This window comes from Juglans regia, chromosome 13 (assembly GCF_001411555.2).
Source record: "Juglans regia cultivar Chandler chromosome 13, Walnut 2.0, whole genome shotgun sequence".
Classification (NCBI taxonomy): Eukaryota; Viridiplantae; Streptophyta; class Magnoliopsida; order Fagales; family Juglandaceae; genus Juglans; species Juglans regia.
In genome coordinates, this window is record NC_049913.1 from 5,680,833 (window position 1) to 5,700,645 (window position 19,813).

Consider the following 19,813-nt stretch of genomic DNA (forward strand, 5'->3'; position numbering starts at 1 on the left):
AGGAGTGAAAACCCATCCTACCTAGCGAGTGAAAAGTTGAAAACTTCAAGAGATGATACCGACCGAAACCGGATGATGAAGGGGGATAAAACTAGCCAACATGGTTTCGACCTGTTACCATCGGTTCATCAGTATTCCCGTCGATTTACACTTCAAATTAACCCATCAAACAATTTCACAACAAAATCATTACAAAAATTAAAAAAATTTAAAAAACTCCATCTACAAATATCACAACAAAATCATTCAAAGAACCCATTAACAAATCTCAAATGAATCGAAAATGAGATAACTTGAAACGATGCAAATGGATGGAGGGAGAGAGGGATGGCAATGGAAGAAGAACCCCATCAACAAATCTTAAATGGATCAATGGCATCGGATAGAGAGAGAGACTTGACAGGGAGATGAGAGAGATAGGCATACTGAGGCAGTGAGGGGAAAGGGGGCTCGGGGGGTTAGGGCTAAACATTGTCGTTTGGTGTATTAAACCAAACAACATCGTTTTATATATATATTTTTTCAAAATTGTGGATATAAAACGATGTCATTTAAATCACTTAAGTTAAACAACATCATTTTACTTAAGATATATATAAACATTATTTTCAATATCAGTTGGTTCGGCGATTTGAACTTGGTTCAGACCATGATCGAACCAGGCGATGTCGGTTTCTTATATTTCCTATTGCTGGCCGACCAGTTCTCTATCAGTTCCAGCATGTTCCTGTATTTTGAAAAAAAATAAGTAAATATGAGACTCGCATGAAAAACCTAATTTTTTCATGTGGACTCAACTATTTTTCAAAATAAGTACATAATACTTGTACAATCTATGACTATATCTAACATTACTCTGTATGTTTACAAGTATGATACCGATACTTTCTTCTTTTGTTTTTTGGATAATATTAGTTAGCTACCCAACTCTTAAAGCTGGACGTGACCGTTAGTTCATACCCTTTTTATTTTTTAACTTTGTTTAAATACTTTAAATATTTTAAAAGAATATATACAAATTCACTAACAATAACTTTTTTAAACATTTAAAATGAATAAAATGCATTAGCGGTCAAACTCAGAGGCAAATTAGCATTTTTCCTTCATTTTTTCTTAAAAAAATAACATGTTTAGGTACTCTATTCAGTTTTGAATCAAAGCTTTATCGTTCATCTTATTCTTTGAAACCATATATTCACAAAGCAAATTTCAAATGCAGGAGTTAATTTATAAGTTTAATCAGAAGATTCGGATCTTGACCATCAATACATATATGATTTACTAGTGAAATATATGTGTAATTATTTAAAAGGTATCGTTAATTTGACTTGTTTTCCATTGCAACGAGGCTCTTACGTGCATATTTAGACCATCCCTTTTTCCAAGGGGACGTATTAAATCAATCAAACACACCCACCCACTGCCTCTCTTTTTTCTTTTTAGTTTTTTCTCTCCAAGTATCCACACACCCACTTGATTTGAACAAGTCATAGCACACATTTTATCAACAAAAAAAAGTCATAGCACACATGATTCTATGTGAGGTTTGAATTTAGAGATGAGTTGAAATAGATTGAGATGGTTTGTGAATAATTAAATAAAAATTAAATTATTTATTATATTTTGTGTGAAAATTTAAAAAAATTAAATTATTTATTATATTTTATGTAGAAATTTAAGAAAATTATAATGATGAGATGAGATTAATTAAAATGAGTTAAGATAAATTTTGAATTCAAACCTCTCCAACATTTTGCAAGGCTTCTTCATCATTACTCTGCTCCAAAACCCCATCCATGTGAGAGGTATTGGAGGTGAAAAGTTACTTGCTTCTTTCTTTCCTCTGCTCCAAAACCTTATTCACAACTCGCATATTTTTATATATATTTTTTTGCCGTTCTATGATTTCAAAAAAATATTTATAATTATGAATTATACAAGTGTCGTTTAATTATTTTAAAAATAAAAAATAAAACATTTGATCTATATAAAATAAAATTATTTTTTTAATAATAAATTTTAGATTTTTTTAAAATAATTCACAGATATAATCGACATCCAGCATGACTCAGGAAGAAAGTGTTATTTGTCCTCTAGCATTGGCCGATTTCCATGAGCAGATCTCCTCCAAAGTTTTCCAGTCTGAACGTGCTTTAGTCAATGAATGGAGCAATGACAATCACGTTCCTGGCGAATAAAAAATAATTAAAAAACTACTTTGATGGCGTGAATATCGTGTTGTACGTCTTCCCTGTGCCAAAGAAAAATATTAAAAAATAAAATAAAAAACAATTTGAACGAATTTTCCTTTCATTCGTAAGTCAGCATTCGTATTGATCAGTCCCAACCCATATATCATACGTAATTTTTTTTTTTTAATTTAGGATAGGCTGATTAAATTTTTAAGAAATTTTTTTTTTATCAGTCACTATTTATTATCTCAAATCCCATATCTTATAAAAAATATATTCACATTTTATGAAAAATATCTTTATATCTTATAAAAAAATTATAAATATAAGATGTGAAAGTAAATAGTAACTGATGCATAACCTTCTTCAATTTAAAAAAAAGCGATATTATAGCCACACAACAGTTTCCTGTCAAACAAAATTTACATCCTAGCAATCTGTGTTGAGATCTCACAACAGAAATTAGAAAACCCCAACTGAGAATGTCTATTGTGAACCTTTATTTTTTCTCGAGAACTTTCAGAATTTGTGTTCAAAATCTAAAGATCGGAATTACAATATTTTGTGAAATTTGTGAGATTTATTAAAAAGAATAATGATATATATGTCTCAAATGTACAAATTTTGTGTATTTTATAAGAATATTGACCCTACTATGAAGCACTTTTTTATTTAGGAAAAAGTTAGGGATTTCGCTGCTCTTTTTTTTTTTAACTTAGGTATTAAGAAAATATTATTTAATAATATTATGAGTTTTTTTTTTAAATATTTAGAAATATTACAAAAATGATATAATAAAAAAAATCCTTTGAATTTGGCCTAACGAGAGCTCCAACGATGGATGTAGACCCACTTTTTTATTTAATGGAGCTCACATTTTTTCTTATACAAAATATGTGCATTTAAGATTTATCTCCCGTGTTACTCTTTTTAAGCTTATGCTTTGATGGAAATTTTTTTTATTTATTTAAAAGGGACGAAAGCTTCTAATTTTTTTATTAATTATGTTATATATAGTTACGTATTTTTTTTTAGATATTTTATTAATATAATTAGTCAAAATAATTATTTTATATTAAAAAATTAACACAATTAAACATATTAATAGAAAATATAACTAATACGTAAAAATAATTGTAACTAAAATATTTTTGCAATATAAATTTGTTTTGTAGTAGTTAATTAGATTGAAAGAGAAATTTTGTAATTATCAAAGAAACAGGGTTGAATTAAAATTGTCCAATCACTATACTCAATGACAGCTAATCATAAGTAAGATCGATGAATTGACATAACGCAGCAACCACGTTCCCTGCCTTTCTCGACTTTCGAGAGTTGGTACCGGAAATTTGACTAATTTATATTTTACTAAATTTATAATATGCTGCTTTTTTAGGTATAATAGTTATTCAAACTAACAACTTTTCCCATTCATAATTGATGATCTGGAACCTACAACTCTACAAGTACTATGAGGAGAGAGTAATCACCATACCATACGTTCCACAGCCTATTTTTTATTTTATAATATATATATATTTTAAAATGATGTTATTTTTATAAAAATATTTTTATTTTAAGATATAATTACATAAAATAATGTGCATTTATATTTTTAATTATTATTTATATTTTTAATTTTGATTATTAATTTTTTTTTAAGAAAAACTGATTTCTACATTCAGGAATAAGAATAATAATTGTGAAGTAACGTACATGAAATTAATTAATTAATTTTTTTTGTTGTGGCTTGCTTAATATAAAGTATAATATATAGAGCACTGCCGGAGACTTGCTTTCAACACGCCAAAGGTCACACTCGGGAAAAATATGACAAACGCCGGGGAGACTTTTCTGCACTAACGTATTCAAATTGGTTAATCTAAAATATAAATGATTTCTACAAATTTTAAATAGATGAATTTTGTGTAAGACTTTGTAAAAATATGAACTTTATTATTAAAAAATATAGAAAATTATTAATGAGACTCATTTTTTCGTAAAAAATTTATATAAAATTTATCTATTTAAAACTTATACCTATCATTATTTATGAGACTTTTTTATAAAAATGCTTTGCGAGAATTGGTTTTGATTTTTTTTTATTAAATAATTAAGTAAATATTTTTTAATGATGTTATTATTTTTTTTTTAAATATTTAAGTGGATTAAAAAATACAAGAAAAAAGGCAAAAAAAAGTAAAAAGAAAAAATGGCCTTGTCAAGGACTTTTCTCGTGCTACACCTTCGGTGGGTTAGCAGTGGGATATTAAATTATTAAAACTGCAAAATGTAAACCGCTGTTTATCATTTTCCTTACAAGTAATGCTAGTTATAATTTTAGTATGTGTAAGTTTTGCATACTTTTTTAAAAAAAATTAGAGTCTATTATTAAAAATATAATATTTTTTATGTATGTCTCACATTTATTCACTTTCTTGTAAGAAAGTGTGCGAGACTTACATACCTTAAAATTACAAATATCATTTATTATATATTATTAGTCACTTCATTAAGTAATATTTACCACCACATTATAATTAGATATTAACCACAGTTTAATTATAATGATCATAAAGCAAACATCATATATCTTATGTAGGACCGCAAAAGCAATAGAAAATGCTAGAAATGTTAATTGAACGTGCAGATTTGAGATCGGTGAGAAATGAGGCCATCCAAGAAAGTATTGTAGCATGCGGATGTGGAAATAAAAACCAGCAACCCCTGCCCCTGGGTCCTCTTATGGCTGGCAGTAGGGTTGTACACCGATGAGTTCGGCGTCGGTTTCGGTACCAAATCGAGACTCCACCGATGTCTGCCATGAGATATCAGAATCGGCCGAAATCAGTCGATTGGAGAGAGGAGCAGCGTTGCAGGAAGAAGACCTAAGAAGAAGACGAAACTCTAAAACAGTGAAAAGTGAAGAAGACTGATGAAGAAGATGACGGGAAAAAGGAGGAGGCGTGTTTAATTAACCAACTTTGAAACGGCGCTGCCGTTTCATATATATTTTTTTTAACAAATAGCATAAGGAAAACGATGTCGTTTAACTCATTTAAATGAAACACACCGTTTTATTTAACATATATTCAATATATATATAAGGGTTGGCTGGTTCAATGGTTTTTAAAGCAAATTGGCGTTGAACCGGCCGACATCGGTTTCCTTCAGTTTCGTACTTCGGCAACCGGTCTGATCGGTTTTTTACTGGTTTAGATGGTTCCTATACAGCCCTAGCTGACAGTGGTCTCCTCGCCAGCGAGGCGTCTAATTTAGATTATATTAAATTCAATGGAGGAGGGAAAGGTTGGACTTGGGGATCAAAGTAGGGTATATAAATGCTTGTTATGCCTCCTTCACACATGCTCACATGCTGTATCAAGACTGATAGCCTTTAGTCACAGAATTATATAAATAGCCGAGAAGCCAAGTTGCTGGCCCTCTTTACTCAGAGAAAGGGATATAGAAACTTGGTAGGGAGGGAGGGAGAGAGAGAGAGAGAGAGAGAGAGAGAGAGAGAGAGAGAGAGAGAGAGAGAGAGACTCTGGTTGGTATAATATATATCCAGAGCTTTCTTAAAGTCGGATCCCCTGCTATATGTGGCTTCTCATTATCCTAAATTGCCCATAATAGTTTGTCTCTTCCTTTCCCCATAAAAGACACTCTTTCCTTTTCAGCGAAGAGTTGTTTAGATAATGATTAGAAGTTAAAAGTTGGTAGAAGTTAAGAAATAATTAGAGAATGAAGATCCAGTGCGGCGTATGTCACAAAGGGGAGGCCACTGTATTCTGCCCTGCGGATGAAGCTGCTCTCTGTTATGGCTGCGATAACAGCATCCACCACGCAAACAAACTTGCCGGCAAACACACTCGCTTCTCTTTGATCCACCCCTCCCTCGAGGAACTCCCTATCTGCGATATTTGTCAGGTACTCATTCCTCATCTCTTTCTTATTTAATAAGCTAGAACAAAGGAATATACGAGTCATGACTTTCTATAACGAATAAAGTTACTTTAGCCAAATTGCCGGTTTTATTCTACCCAAGCTGGGTGCAAGGGTCACATCTCAGGAGTTTTTGTTTTTAATTTTTTAGTTTTTTGGGAGATCTTTCTGAGAGATTAAGGGCCGTTTAGTGATGTTATTCGTTGTTTCTGCAGGAAAGGCGCGCCTTTCTTTTCTGCAAAGAAGATAGAGCAATTCTATGCAGAGAATGTGACGTCCCAATTCACAAAGCCAATGAACATACCCAAAAACACGATAGGTTTCTTCTCACAGGTGTAAAGCTCCATGCCTCTTCTTCTTTATACCCAACCCCAACATCCTCCAATGGCTCTGAAGCAAACATCGACACTGAGATCAGAAGCCCAGAGTCTTCATCAAGAAAGAGACCAGACACTTTTCCTAATGAATTGTTCCTCAGTTCTCCAAGTGGGAATGCAAATCCAACAGCTAGCAAGGTTGAAGAAAATCAGATTAACGACAGTACGGCTTCCATTTCAACCAGCAGCATATCAGAGTATTTGATGGAAACTTTGCCGGGTTGGCGAGTTGAAGACCTTCTTGACCCCGCATTTCCTGCCAATGGTTTCTGTAAGGTTTGCAGTACTTCCTACGACATATAAAATGAGAATATTTCGTTCTTTTCCGAGTAGTTTCTATTTTAGAAAGCATCAAGTTTATTTGCTGATATTATTAATACTTGCAAATAATGCAGAGCTTTGATCAATCTCTCCCGTTAGTGGATCAAGATCTTGAGAGAAATATGGGTTCTTTTCCATCAGAAGATTCGGGCATCTGGATTCCTCAAGTACTGCCTCAATTTCATCTCTTTCCCCAGGCTGATTTTCTGAATGGATTCAAGGAATCGGCAAAGACTACTGACGTAAAAGTGAGCAGCCAGAAATGGAGTGATGATGGTTTTACAGTACCTCAAATCAGTCCTCCATCTAAGAAATCAAGACGCTTTAGATAAAAAGCTTGCTTTTTAAATTTTATATGTGCCAATTCATGTTCAACCTGTTCGTAATCTGCAGATCATCGTCGGTGTGTGGTTAATTCTGGGGTCAGTCAGTGGCTTTGATGTTGTTCGCTCGAATTGTTTGTAATCATGTAAAACACCAAAAATATAAAAAGTTATTCTATTCTATAGATCTGAATTACATTATTCAAATTAAATTATACAGGTAAACACTTTCATATCTATGATGATCGGTGAAAAGGAGAATATAAGATACTTTACATTGCAAGTACAACAACAGCTGTTATTCAAGAAGACCATCTAAATAACATAGTTCCCACGTCCATAAAGCCTAAAATTACAACTAAAAAAGACGGATTAAATTGTTGTAAAAAGGACTTCTTTCAAATTTAAGGCCAAGGTATTAATCAATTACTTAGATTGTACATGTTTATCTTTTTATTCGTTTTTTTAATTTCGTCAAACTAACCCATAGGTTTGATATTTTATCCAAGGCTGCAGTCTGAATTATGCAATTTAGGTAAGTAATGCTACTCATCATCTCAATTTTCATCATCTTCTTATTATCTTATGATATTAAATTAAATAATTAGAGATTATTTATTATATTTTATTTATAAATTTATTATCTAAAATCACATCATAAGATGATAAAAAGATGATAAAGAAAAATGATGAATAGATTTATTCGTGAAGAAATTGCTCACCTCTTGGCTTAAAGCATCTTTTTGAGGTTGAAACAATATTAAAAATAGTACAGCAACAGCTCATAACAATAATGATGATAATAATGGAAAAGGTACGTTCCAGGCCATAAAACCCATATCTAGATTTAAACCCAAATCCATAGAAGTCGACGGGATAGCGGATTCAGACACAGCACCATTCATGGCCAAGATTTTCTGATGATACCATTCGGTACCGAGAGCAACGCCGCCATTGTTAAAGAGGCAGGAAAGATGCGAAACCGGAGTACTCACTTTTCTTATTTGCATAAAAATCAATTCCTATTTCTTTGTGGAGTAAATTGTGGGAAAGAAAAATAAGCAAATATTGAACAGTTTCGGCATTGCAAAAGAGGAAAAAAAGATGCTTCTTACGGAAGCTTACATCGTTTTTATATACACGGTCATGAATTTAAAGTCACAGCTAACACCATTCCGCTGCTTGCTAAAAATCAAAGCATGATTCTGCACCTGAAAACTTCAAATTTACTTTTTTTTTTTTTTTTTCTGTTTTTAAATATGAATTTACCTTTTGGATAGTTACAAACAAGCAATCTAATAAAAGAATTCGCTCAGCTCTTGCACGGAGATATCACAAACATATAAATGATGACAAACCTGCAAGAAAACAATAGAATATAGCGTGACCGAAACAAACAAATGTTAAAAAAACCGGTTTGCTATTTTAAGAACCTATTGTGATAGAAGTCATTTATGACGTCTATGGCATGGAAGGAAAATCTATGCCCTTTTGTGGGGACAGATTCCAAGAACAACAATCACTTATCCCTAGTTTGTGAAAAAAATATATTTAGTTCAATGGGTCCACTTATCAGATTAAAAAGGTAAGTAGAACATACTTGAGTAACTGAGTTACCTTCGTTTGGTGGGTTGGAAAAGCAATGTCAAGAAGTAAATGCAAAAAGCCTATCTGAAATTTTTGTGCGACAAAGTGGACACTCGGAACAGGCTAGCGAACAAGATTTACACACTGCAAAAGGGTAAAAGTATATGTTAATATGAATAATAATGACAAGCACTTAGGAGGGAGAGTCGGGGGGGACTTGAAGAGGTTCAAATCACTTACAACAAAAGTGCCGACAGGGGAGAAGAATTGCAGCAGTTGGTGATTCAAAACATACTTTACACATGTGGGAATTGGCATCGCCATTTCCAAGGTACTTGAGCTCCTTTTCCTTGATCTCTTGCATTCGCGCCTGAAAGCATAAAAAAGGGCCCATAACATAACTACGCCAAAAAGGCGCCATAGATAATAAGAAAAAGTATCATTCAAAGCAACTTCTTTCTGGACAACCCAACATCTTTGAACTCAAGTAGATTCCACTTTGTCAGGCTTCTCTAGAAACAACCTCAGAAAGTTTCATCAACATCTATTTGAACATGTTAGACAGCATAACATATGAGGGGATGCCGTGACTTTGCACGACATATGCATTTCAGGGGGCGCGGTATCATGTCAAATGAAAAAAGTTGTCCTTGATCTTGGTTTAGATAAATAATTATACTTTCAAAGCATATTTTTAAAGAAAAAACTTCAGGTGAATGAAGTTTAGCACAGTAATGTCAGCAGATGATCAATGTAGAAAACGGTACCTTTAGGCGAACAACTAGAGGTTCTTCCTTGGGAATTTCATCAGCTGGATTTGAAACACCCAATGCTCCTCTATCATCAGGAACAGGATTACTTTCAATTTCATTTGGTTTTACATCACTAAGATATTCCGTTCCCTCACCATTCCTCTCAGGAATAACTCCACCCTCTTTCTTCAACTTAGCAACAAGCACCCACATGTTTGCTAAATCATTTTCTAAAGCCTCCTCCCTTTTCTTTGCCACTTCAATCTTTTTCCGACACTCATCTTCAATGAATTCCTTTTCAGCTAAGGCAGCCTCAAGCACTGCCTCCCTTTGTTTCCTTGCCTGCAGTTCCATCTTTAGATCATCATGATCAAGATTCCATGACTCAAAGTCATCACAGACCACTCCAGAAATTTCATTAGCACGGCCAGCTAGCCTCCCTTTCCTTCCAGTTCTTGTTCCATCATTGAACTTGCGGTTGACACCATTCACAGTTTGCATAGCAGCACTTCTAGAATGGACCAACTCTCGGGCAGCCAACAACTCTTTTTCAAGTTTTGCATTCTGCAATGAAAGCTTTGTCACTTCACCAGCCAAATTCTTCAGCTCTACAGCAGCAGCAGAGGCCAATTCTTTGGCATAAGAAGCTTCCTCAGCCAATTTCTGGTTCTGAACACGTAAACCACTGTTCTCCTCCGAAAGCTGAACTTGTTCCAGCTTAAGTTTCTCATTCTCACTTTCCTGTCCAAACAAACAAAGGCAAGAATGAGTTCCAAAAGTGCAAGCCCTTGCCAAAATCAGATTGAAAGATAAGGAAAGTGCTTTAATAGACAACGTCATTTTGAATCAAATAATTGCACAGATTTTTCTTTTTAAATGCAGTAAGTGGGCATAAAACCATTAATCCATCAAAAGTGGCATAAAATCTGGAAGTACAGAAATTTCCAGTCCAAAGAATGATCGTATTGATTTTATAAATTAGTCAAAAGAGAGAAAAAGAAACATTCAAAATAAGGAATTTACCATACTACCATATGAGAAGATATGCATGTGTGCAAGCTAAGGAAAATAAACTAATACATGACTGGATTTCAATTATAGCAGAATACTTTATAGGCGCTAACCCACCAACAGCCCACCGAATCCATCTAGATAGTATGATCCAAAATAAGTGCCAAGTAATCACCTGAGACTGAATTTTCTTTCTCAGCTCATCAATATATACATCAGATACACACTGTTCTGAAGACATTGATGATTTACCACTTGTGAATGAGACCAAACGCTGCTCAAGAATATTCACTTTTTCTTGCAATTCCTTGTTCTCCGAAGACTGAAAATAATGAGATAATTAACTTTAATAACTTGAACTATGTACAAAGAGCAAAAAGAGTCAATGTTGTCAACATCTCTATTGACTGAAGGGCTAGCAGCATCCCCAAGCAGCCAAAGATAAGCATGAAATGAAAATAAATCAATAAAAATAACTAAACAAAACAGAAAGACGTTCAGACCTTATTCTGCAGCTGTTCCTGGAGGATACGGTTGTCTGCTGATTTTATCTGCAGTATCAATAAACAATCATCTTAATTAAAAGATAAGAAGAATATTTAATGATATCCAATTCATACCGTCCAAATATATCTGATGAACTCAAAACTGAAACTCTATACAATCATAAAAGAGTTGTAAACAAGTTTTGGGAAATAAAGAGCAGAAATCGACCTCCTCACACCCCCTCTACAGTGGCACAAATACTAACCTCCAATTCAAAGCCTTTCTCATTACACTGGGTCATCAATCTCATAACAGTCTGTCACAACAAGAGGAAATATATATAAATTACTATAAGTTAGCAGTAATAAATAACTAACAAATAATCATGTAGAATAGAATAGTATTAGATAACAACCACAGGGATGAAGAGACTTGAGACTTACCTGCTGCATTTCAACCAATGATGCATTAGCAATTGAAGCTTCACCACTCTCAATAATACGCTGCTCTAAGAGCCTCATTTGCCTCCTCTTTTCTTGGATCTCACGTTCCAAGTTTTGAATCTGTATGAAAGAAAGCACAAAATTTAATAGGGTCTTTGGGGGAAGAAAGATGCACTACGATGCTTGAATACATCAAATTTGGTTATATTGTTTTCATTAATTTACTTTTCATAGTCTCACACAGCTTTCTAACCATTAAACAACACCCAAAAAATAAACAGAATTCATGAAGCAGACAGATTTAAATATTACTACTTTTTTTATCGGTGATATTACTAAATTTTTCATGACGATATCAAGGTAGCATTGCAGAACTTAGTGCTCATTGCTAACAGCAATATTTTCTCTACATTATCAATAGATCCATAATGCCAAAACAGAAATAACAAACATCCTACTTTGTTTTTTGTTGAAAGAACTTTTTCAAAATAGTCAGCAGCACTTTTAACCAACTTAATTGCACCAATATGCAGTGTGGCTCTAAAACAGAATAAAAGAAGGATATACCTGAGTTTTTGAGCTATCAGGGTCATTTACAGACTGTTCTACCAAGCGCTTAAGGGTGCTGGTGCCAAATGCAATTTCTCCAGCAAGCATCTTAACTTGCTCAACAAGAAGGTCCATCTGATCTGACATAGTCATCCCACCCTGTAATTCCATATGGTAAGCATCCATATTCATACATTATCTTCACATAATATAAACTAAAGGTATTTAACATAAACCCAATAAATTATACATAGATAAATTGATGTCATTTAGGGATATTACTTTTTGCATGAGGAGATAGAATCCATGGCAAAATGCATTTACTATACACTCTAGAATAATTTCTGATTTACTATACACTTTAGAATAATTTCTGAAAGAGACCTAAGATTCTTTAGGATAATTGAAAGAAAACGCAAGGGGAGAAGCAAAATGCCCTAATTCTGGGAACTATGTGCATAAGAGAGAGTTAAGATCTTTTATAGGGTCTTCAATCTTCAGAAACAGATAGCATGCTCACATGGTCTTCCATTAGCATAGGAAAGGAAAAAACTACATGCACATAGTGAAGTAATTCTTAAATAAGACGGTATGCTATATGTTGTAGATAACAAAATTAATATATAAAAAAGCATAACAGAACATACTGTTACCAATTTTGAACCACTTATAAGTTCACCAGCTTGACTTGATTCAGTAATTGCACTGCCAGAAGGTGACAGTTCTTCACTCCACTTGCTGGAAGATCTTCTGTGTTTAAAATCAAAAGAAGCATCTGCTGGAGCGGCTGAGGCAGATGATATAGAATCTTTCTGATTCTCACCTTCTAAAAGCAAAGGACCCTCTCGCAACACATCGAATTTCTGATGAAAAAGAGGTCATTGACTGGGTTCACATTTTAAAACTGGAGAACAAGAATTACAAAGTCTATGGTGAAAGAAAAAAAAAAAGGAAACGAAACAAAACAAAACAAAATGGTTCCTTTAAAAGGGCAGGTGGGGACTATTATTCTGGAAAGAACACAACCACACATAAAAATAAAAATAAAAATAAAAAGAAGGATATCTCTACTAAGATAAGTTGAGCAATCAGGCACTTGTTATCATGAACTTGATCTATCATATAAAAAATTGTTCGGGCTTTGCCTATTTACGTGGATCAATAAAACTTCTTTTCACCTATAAAAAAATATATATATAAAAAATTGTTCGAATACCTTTATTTAACTTGCCAACTTTCGGCAAAAAGGTCATATGTGGTCTCCTTTTTATAAACTAAACACTATTCAGATCAAATAGAAATACTCTTCTCACAACTTTGGAGTGGAAACACAAAAGCACCAAACGCACAAGCATAAATCTTGCTTTTATTTACATGACTGAGTATTGAGAGAGAGAGAGAGAGAACTCACATCATCCTCACCAACAGAGTAACTCCTTTGATGACTGGGAATATCTCCTAAATATCCAGGAATTGTATTCTTTGAAGAGACAAGTATGAGCTTCGTTAGTCTCTGAATTCTACTCATAAGAGCAGCCTTGGCTTCCTCTTCTTCCTCCAATCTCGATTGCATTTTCACTTGACCTTCTTCCAACTGCTCAATCAACAAAAGACGATGGCCAGTAAATATTTTCATATATTGTAATTAGAAAAGCTACATCATATAAATTTGATAAGATTAAGGAAGAGGGGTGGGAAGGAAACCTTCTGTTTTAAGGTCATAATCTCCTCATGATTGATCCCGACAAGCATCCCCCTTTTTAGCTGATCAAGTTCTTGCTTGAGGATTGAAATTTCTCTTTGATACTTCTTAATCAAAGATTTTTCATCAATAATCTGAAACATTATTTTTCAAAAAACAACTTAGTGCAAGCTTGACTTGCTTATAACTGGACATTGCCAATAGAGCTTTTTATGTTAAGATAAAGTTGCAACACACCTTATTACGTGAGGCAAAGATTTCCACTCGCTTCGCCCTGCTTGCAAACTTCAATGTATTATGAGTTTCCTCCATGTTGCTTGATGCAGGAGTAACTGTACATATAAGCTGGGAATATACGACATTTGCAGAAGGACCAATTAGCGCCATTACATAATGATTCAGATTGACAAGTGTATTCCATGGTGACAAAAACCATTAAATAACAAAAACAATCACATAATTCAACTTACATTATCGTGCAAAACACCGTTTTTAAAGACTTGAATGAATAAGTTTCCAGCAAAAAAGTACAATTTTCAAAAGGCATTTTTTTCAATAATAAACCTATGTCGCATCTGAAACTCACCGAAACATGTCCGTGCCCGCTCAATGAAGATTGCAAAAGGCGAGTAAGCTTAGAATCTCTGTAAGGAACATGAGATGCCTTCCCCTCACTAAGTTTTCCAATTACCTTCACATTGCAACCATGCTAGAGCATTAAGAACTTTTGAGTAGTGATGCATATACATAGGATATTGACAAAGGAAGAAGTGCAAACTTTGCTCAGCAAAAGGTCAAAATAGAAAAATTACTTTCTGCGATCACACCTAGAAGTATATCTAATGGTATCATTGATAAGCTAGAAAGCATACACCCATCGGAAACCAGTACTCCTGAATGGTTAAGGGGATGTGCCTCAAGGATTGGCATTATCTTAAAAAGGAGAAAGTAGAGATTGCAATTTATGCAGTTTATGTTCTTCTGTATACTTCATGTGTATGTGGGCTATGCCTATTTCATTCATATCAATAATATTTATCTCTTACTTATAAAATAAAATAAAAAATTATGCAGTTTATGGATCAAACAGAAGGCTACACTAAAAACAATTTTAGTTGGTATTTTACATCTAAAACTGTACAACACCTACCGTTCCAAGAGTTAGAAGGCTTTTGTTTATGTAAGATCCTTCCTTTCTCCGCAGTCCAGTTGTTTCAGTTTTCGAGCTCTCAGATCCAGCTAGATCAATCAAATTCTGAAAAACAAACAACAATGAGCAAAACCATGCACTTAAGAAATATATTCTATTTCTCTTGAATTACAAATGATTTTAATCATACAAGTTGAGAAAAGATCACTCCATCGTATTCATCACCATGGTCACTACTTTCAATCATCTGCAAATGCATGCATCAAAGAGTTAGAGAGCGAAAGCAAGAAAGAATTGAATCTTGTGACAAAAATATTTTTTATAAGTAAACAAATTGGAGGGGCATTCAATCTTGTGACAAAAAATATAGCACCAATGATGTCTTTTACCAGTACATGTAAATTGAAGCAATTACTTTGCTTGCAGTAACTACAATCTAAATTCTCTTTTACAAGTCATCTATATAAGAACTCCCCTACTTTGTCCTTTCAAAAGAGAAGAAAACAGAATTATTATTAAAAATATCAAATTACAAGCATGGCATACCTGAATTAAGTCTATTTTTTAAAAATTCTAAACTATTACCCTCCAAGTTTTCAAACCAATATTTGAAAAAATATCCCTTTTTTCAAATGTAACATATCAGCCTGTTGAAATTTCATATCAACCTATCCTGCATCTGGGCTAGATTGGTCACATTGGGAAGGGAATGCACTTGCAACTTCTGCATACAAGGACCTATAGCCACCTCAAGATTTTAACACTGCTAGCACTCTTTTTCTATGATCTAACTTTCCTTATGGATGGAAATCCAATTCTGTTTTTTATTTTTTTAATCAAAACCAGATGTAGGAAGATCCATTTCTTTTCTTTTTTTACAAGTAAACAAATTATAATACTCCAAGAATAGGCCTAGCCCAGTATATACAAGAGACTGTAGGAAGATCCATTTCTGAAGTACGAAGCCCCTTTGGCATCTCAAATGGATCACAATTCAGATGCTTACACCATATTTTCTAAGGTGAATATCTTGATATCAACAAGCAACGTGTGTTTGTGCGCTCACAAGTGAGAGTGGATAGTTTAGTCTTTAACATCTCAAAATAATAATATGAAATACCATATCCTCCCACAATCTTTAGCTCAATTAACACCCTCTTCCATCATAAGAATGAAATGGATGGGGCGGTCACAACTCCAAGACCCACTAGATTTACTGTAACTTACCAACAAAAATAATGAAATACTAGACTCAAAACAGTAAACAGATGAAAATAAAGGTAGCAAATTGTTCCTGTTAAGTTGGCATAAATACTTAAGGCAACACAGGTTATTCAATTACACTCAGAATGTTTACCAGTGTAAATATTGTGTGGCTTCGGCTACTCAACAGATTGAAATTATTTGATCCAACATGACGGTGCTCTGCCATTATCGTGTGCAAATTAAAAGCTCAGTAAAGAAAACCTTAATCTGTGACTCATGTTAAAAGAAAAGGACAAAATATAATATAGAGATAGCAGGAATAATCGGTATAATTACCTTCCCCAGCAGCAATAAAAGAAAGTGCATGCCCAGGAGATAAAACAACTTCTTCCTTTATACCCTCAACATAGGTTCCCTGATACATAACTTCTACATGAGAACAACATATGAAATTCAGCAAGTCATGAATAAAAAATAAGAATTTTTGGGAAAACATGAGTGGGAAACCTGGGCATCTTCTCTAACGCGCAAATTCTGACCCGTTGGATCAAGCAAGTCGTTTATCACCTGATATCAGAAGTAAAAATGGCACCGTAAATCACATAACTTTCACTTAAAAATCGCATATTGATTCCAAGTGAAAAAAAAAGTCCCAAACTCAAAAAGTAAATAAAGAATCATGATTACAGAAGAAAATCATAACTGTAACACTTACAAGGGAGTTTGAACAAACATAAGACAATAAATTCAAACCTAAAATTTAAAAATAAAATGATATACCACATCTCAAACTGGGAAACTCATCTTAGTGCTACTGACCTCATTATAGATTTCAAGATATGACACACGAAGTAAGAACTCTCTTCCTGGAGTCTGAAAAGAGAATGCAGTTAGCCATCCATGCATAAATTATCGGTTAGAAAAGTGTAAAAAAATCTATGACATGAAGAAGTCAAATTAGCGACTAATGAATGTCAACTACTAATAAAGAATAATGCTTCCATGGCCCTACAGAGACATCAAGTAACTATGAAGAACAAACATAAGTATATCCAATTCTAAAAAGATAGAAATCTCACAAGGGCAGAAGGAAGTGCAGCTATTTAATTAAAGCAGTAAGAGGATAACTGGAGAACACCATCATTCAATTAGTTATGTTATATGAACAGTTTAACACTTACATCTTGGATAATGCTGAAAACATCCTTTATTGCCAGTGGTATAATACCTGGAGAATTGTGATCTCCCTGTGCAAGTCATATAAGAAAAATGTCAAAAGCAATAGTTGAAAATTGGCATATATTGCACGGTACTGTTTGGTAATGGGTGCTGTGAACATACTAAGAGTGAAAATATAAGTTGCAAATTATTGAAATAAAAAAAGTAACTTCACCACCATGTCATGTGGCAGGAGCATACAGCTACAACACTTGATAAATTATAAGCATGACATTTGCGCATAGTATACATTTGCGCATACTTTAAAGCATGGTATACGCAGAAGTACATATTAAAGAAGAAGATCTTCCAATTCCATTTTTATTTTAAACATTACTCAGGCTAGATCCCATCCCACATTCTCCTATGACTTCTAATATTCCATCAAAGGGATCCTGGCAGGAGTAATATTAACTTTCTTCATAGTGAGCAGCAGACCAGCAAAAGAACTGTGGCTGTTAACATCTGTATGCAATAAACTCAAGTGAATTGAACCATTGACACATCAAACAATTCTGTTTTCATAATGAATTTACTCCAGCATTGCAATTTTCACAAAACATAGCTATGTTAAAAGAAAAACATATTATCATTTAAATTGCAAATTTCTTTCCCAGATTTCTCAATCAAGCAATTTTAAATTCAATAATAAAGTTGCCCATGAACAAATGATTAATGTGGTCAACATAACCCTTGGCTAGAAGCAGGGTTTTACTCAATAATATTGGGCAACAATTGGAGTTGAAGCACAGCTATAAATTAATATAGTTCATTACATTAAACCTTGACACTTGCATGCATAGTGTCTGTCTTGACACGTAAAACCATGGGCAAAAACAGTCCATTCGTTAAACTGTGATACTCACATGCATTGTGTGCGTCTTCCCACTACTTGTAACGCCATAGGCAAAAACAGTTCCTGCATCATCAGAGCGCAACAATTAAGGCACGCAATTTTCTGTATCCAGTTAGTACCACTCAAGTCTTCCCGTAAACTAATTTGGTTCAATTAAGAAACGCCAACTTCGATTCAGTTAACTTTAATCTTTTGACTGGCACTAAATCACCACTTATTTTAGGCAACTCTTCACTAAAATTGTTAAAATGTTTCAATACCAAATATCATTTTGCTTATAAGTAAAACGGTGTCTGATTTTCATATTCGAAAAAATATTCCATACCATTAACACCTTCCATTGCAGCCTTGACAACAGGCTTAGCCGCTACTTCATATACTTCTTGTGAAACCGTATGCGGTCCAAAAACCCTATCTGCCACAATTAACCATCCCCAAAATCCAAAATCAAAATCCACAAATTCCTACATCAAACGCAAATTCAATTTAAGACCAATAGTTCACATTTGTAATTGCACACATTAGCTTAAAGTTCAAATTCTAAATTTCCAAAACCGAAAATCAATACCAAATGCATAAGCTGTAGCTGGATTATACTCGTTCCTCACAAGTTTATCCCCGTCCGCGTACCACGCGATCTCATCCCCTCTCTGGTACTCCCTCTCACTGCAACCACAGGTACCAAGACAGTAAACTATATCGATCGCATTACAAAAATAATCACAACTCTGAAGCAAATGATTTCGTTTCTTTGGATCTGATGCAATACGTTCGGATCCATCATTACCTCAATGGCCTGAACCGAATCGTCACCGAAATGCTATCTCCAGAGCTCGGCGAATCGACCGGCTCTGCAATTAACTCGTCCGAAGCGAACCCAACCGGAGAGTGATTATTGTAGGCATGCGACCCGTAATACATTGAATCTGAGCGGCTGCGACTCGGGGTCATGGATCGGGAGCCCAGCCCACTGCCCGAATTGTAAAACGAAGCCGCAGAGGAAGAGCACGAGCGAGGTACGAGCGAGGACGAGGAGGACGAGTACGGTGTCGAGGGCTTGCGGTGCGAGAATGGCGACCGGCTCCGTGCTCGGGAGGACGAGGCCATAGAGTTTAATCACTAAGCCGGTGACTCGAACAAAGAAACACAAAAGCAAAAGAAGCGGAAGCAGTGAAGAAGAAGAAGAAGAAGAGGAAGAGCATAGGTAGAGTGTGTCAGAGCGCTCACATGCTTTGGGAATCAAAAGCAAACAGCATTGTTTTTTTTTTTTTCTTTCTTTTAAGTTTGACACTTTAGCTATTTCTCACTGTCTGTGTGTGGCACACAGAACCAGAGAGAGAGAGAGAGAGAGAGAGAGGGGAGTTTCGTCTTCTTTAAGACAAGAGAGTTGCAGAGAGAGAGATGGAAGGTTTGATTACGATGATTAAGCTTTTAACTTGGTTTTGGTTTAGTTGACTGTTAAAATTTTGAAATATTGGTTTTACTGCGGGGGAATGACGTGGATGAGTTGGGGGTTTAAATTTGGTGGAACCGCCACCGCGCACGAGATAGTGGCAAGTGCGAGGTCTTTGCAGAAAAAATAAACAAAAACAAAAAATAGAAATTAAGCGGGAATAACTGGTGTCTGCCGAGCCAGACAAATTGGAAAATGACAACCGAGGATAAAATATTTTCGATTATTATTAAAAATTTAAA

General features: G+C 34.3%; 2 protein-coding genes across 7 annotated transcripts; one reads left to right on the plus strand and one right to left on the minus strand.

Moving 5' to 3' along the window:
- Positions 1-5,703: 5,703 nt before the first annotated feature.
- On the plus strand, positions 5,704-7,305 carry LOC108986927 (B-box zinc finger protein 20-like). 2 transcript variants are annotated; one of them, XM_018959738.2, is made up of 3 exons: positions 5,704-6,122; positions 6,353-6,790; positions 6,910-7,305. In XM_018959738.2, the coding sequence occupies exons 1-3, from the start codon at positions 5,937-5,939 to the stop codon at positions 7,165-7,167; spliced, it is 882 nt and encodes a 293-aa protein (XP_018815283.1). In that variant the 5' UTR covers positions 5,704-5,936; the 3' UTR covers positions 7,168-7,305. The 2 variants fall into 2 exon arrangements, with proteins under 2 accessions (XP_018815283.1, XP_018815285.1); XM_018959740.2 differs by having other exon boundaries at positions 6,353-6,785; positions 6,910-7,008.
- A 1,083-nt stretch (positions 7,306-8,388) lies between these two features.
- On the minus strand, positions 8,389-19,521 carry LOC108987004 (kinesin-like protein KIN-7D, mitochondrial). Of its 5 annotated transcripts, none has more exons than XM_018959839.2 (25): positions 18,906-19,521; positions 18,687-18,784; positions 18,444-18,533; positions 18,129-18,181; positions 17,226-17,291; positions 16,864-16,917; positions 16,552-16,611; positions 16,381-16,459; positions 16,196-16,263; positions 15,029-15,085; positions 14,839-14,943; positions 14,275-14,379; positions 13,926-14,033; positions 13,691-13,822; positions 13,398-13,580; positions 12,640-12,849; positions 12,005-12,145; positions 11,438-11,557; positions 11,260-11,310; positions 11,012-11,059; positions 10,684-10,830; positions 9,513-10,238; positions 8,986-9,115; positions 8,776-8,889; positions 8,389-8,516 (listed from the first exon to the last, which is right to left on the minus strand). In XM_018959839.2, exons 1-24 carry the CDS (start codon positions 19,223-19,225, stop codon positions 8,804-8,806), a joined length of 3,237 nt encoding a protein of 1,078 aa, XP_018815384.1. In that variant the 5' UTR covers positions 19,226-19,521; the 3' UTR covers positions 8,389-8,516; positions 8,776-8,803. The 5 variants fall into 5 exon arrangements, with proteins under 5 accessions (XP_018815384.1, XP_018815383.1, XP_018815381.1 ...); XM_018959838.2 differs by having other exon boundaries at positions 8,759-8,889; positions 12,634-12,849; XM_018959836.2 differs by having other exon boundaries at positions 12,634-12,849; positions 18,906-19,290.
- Positions 19,522-19,813: the final 292 nt, after the last annotated feature.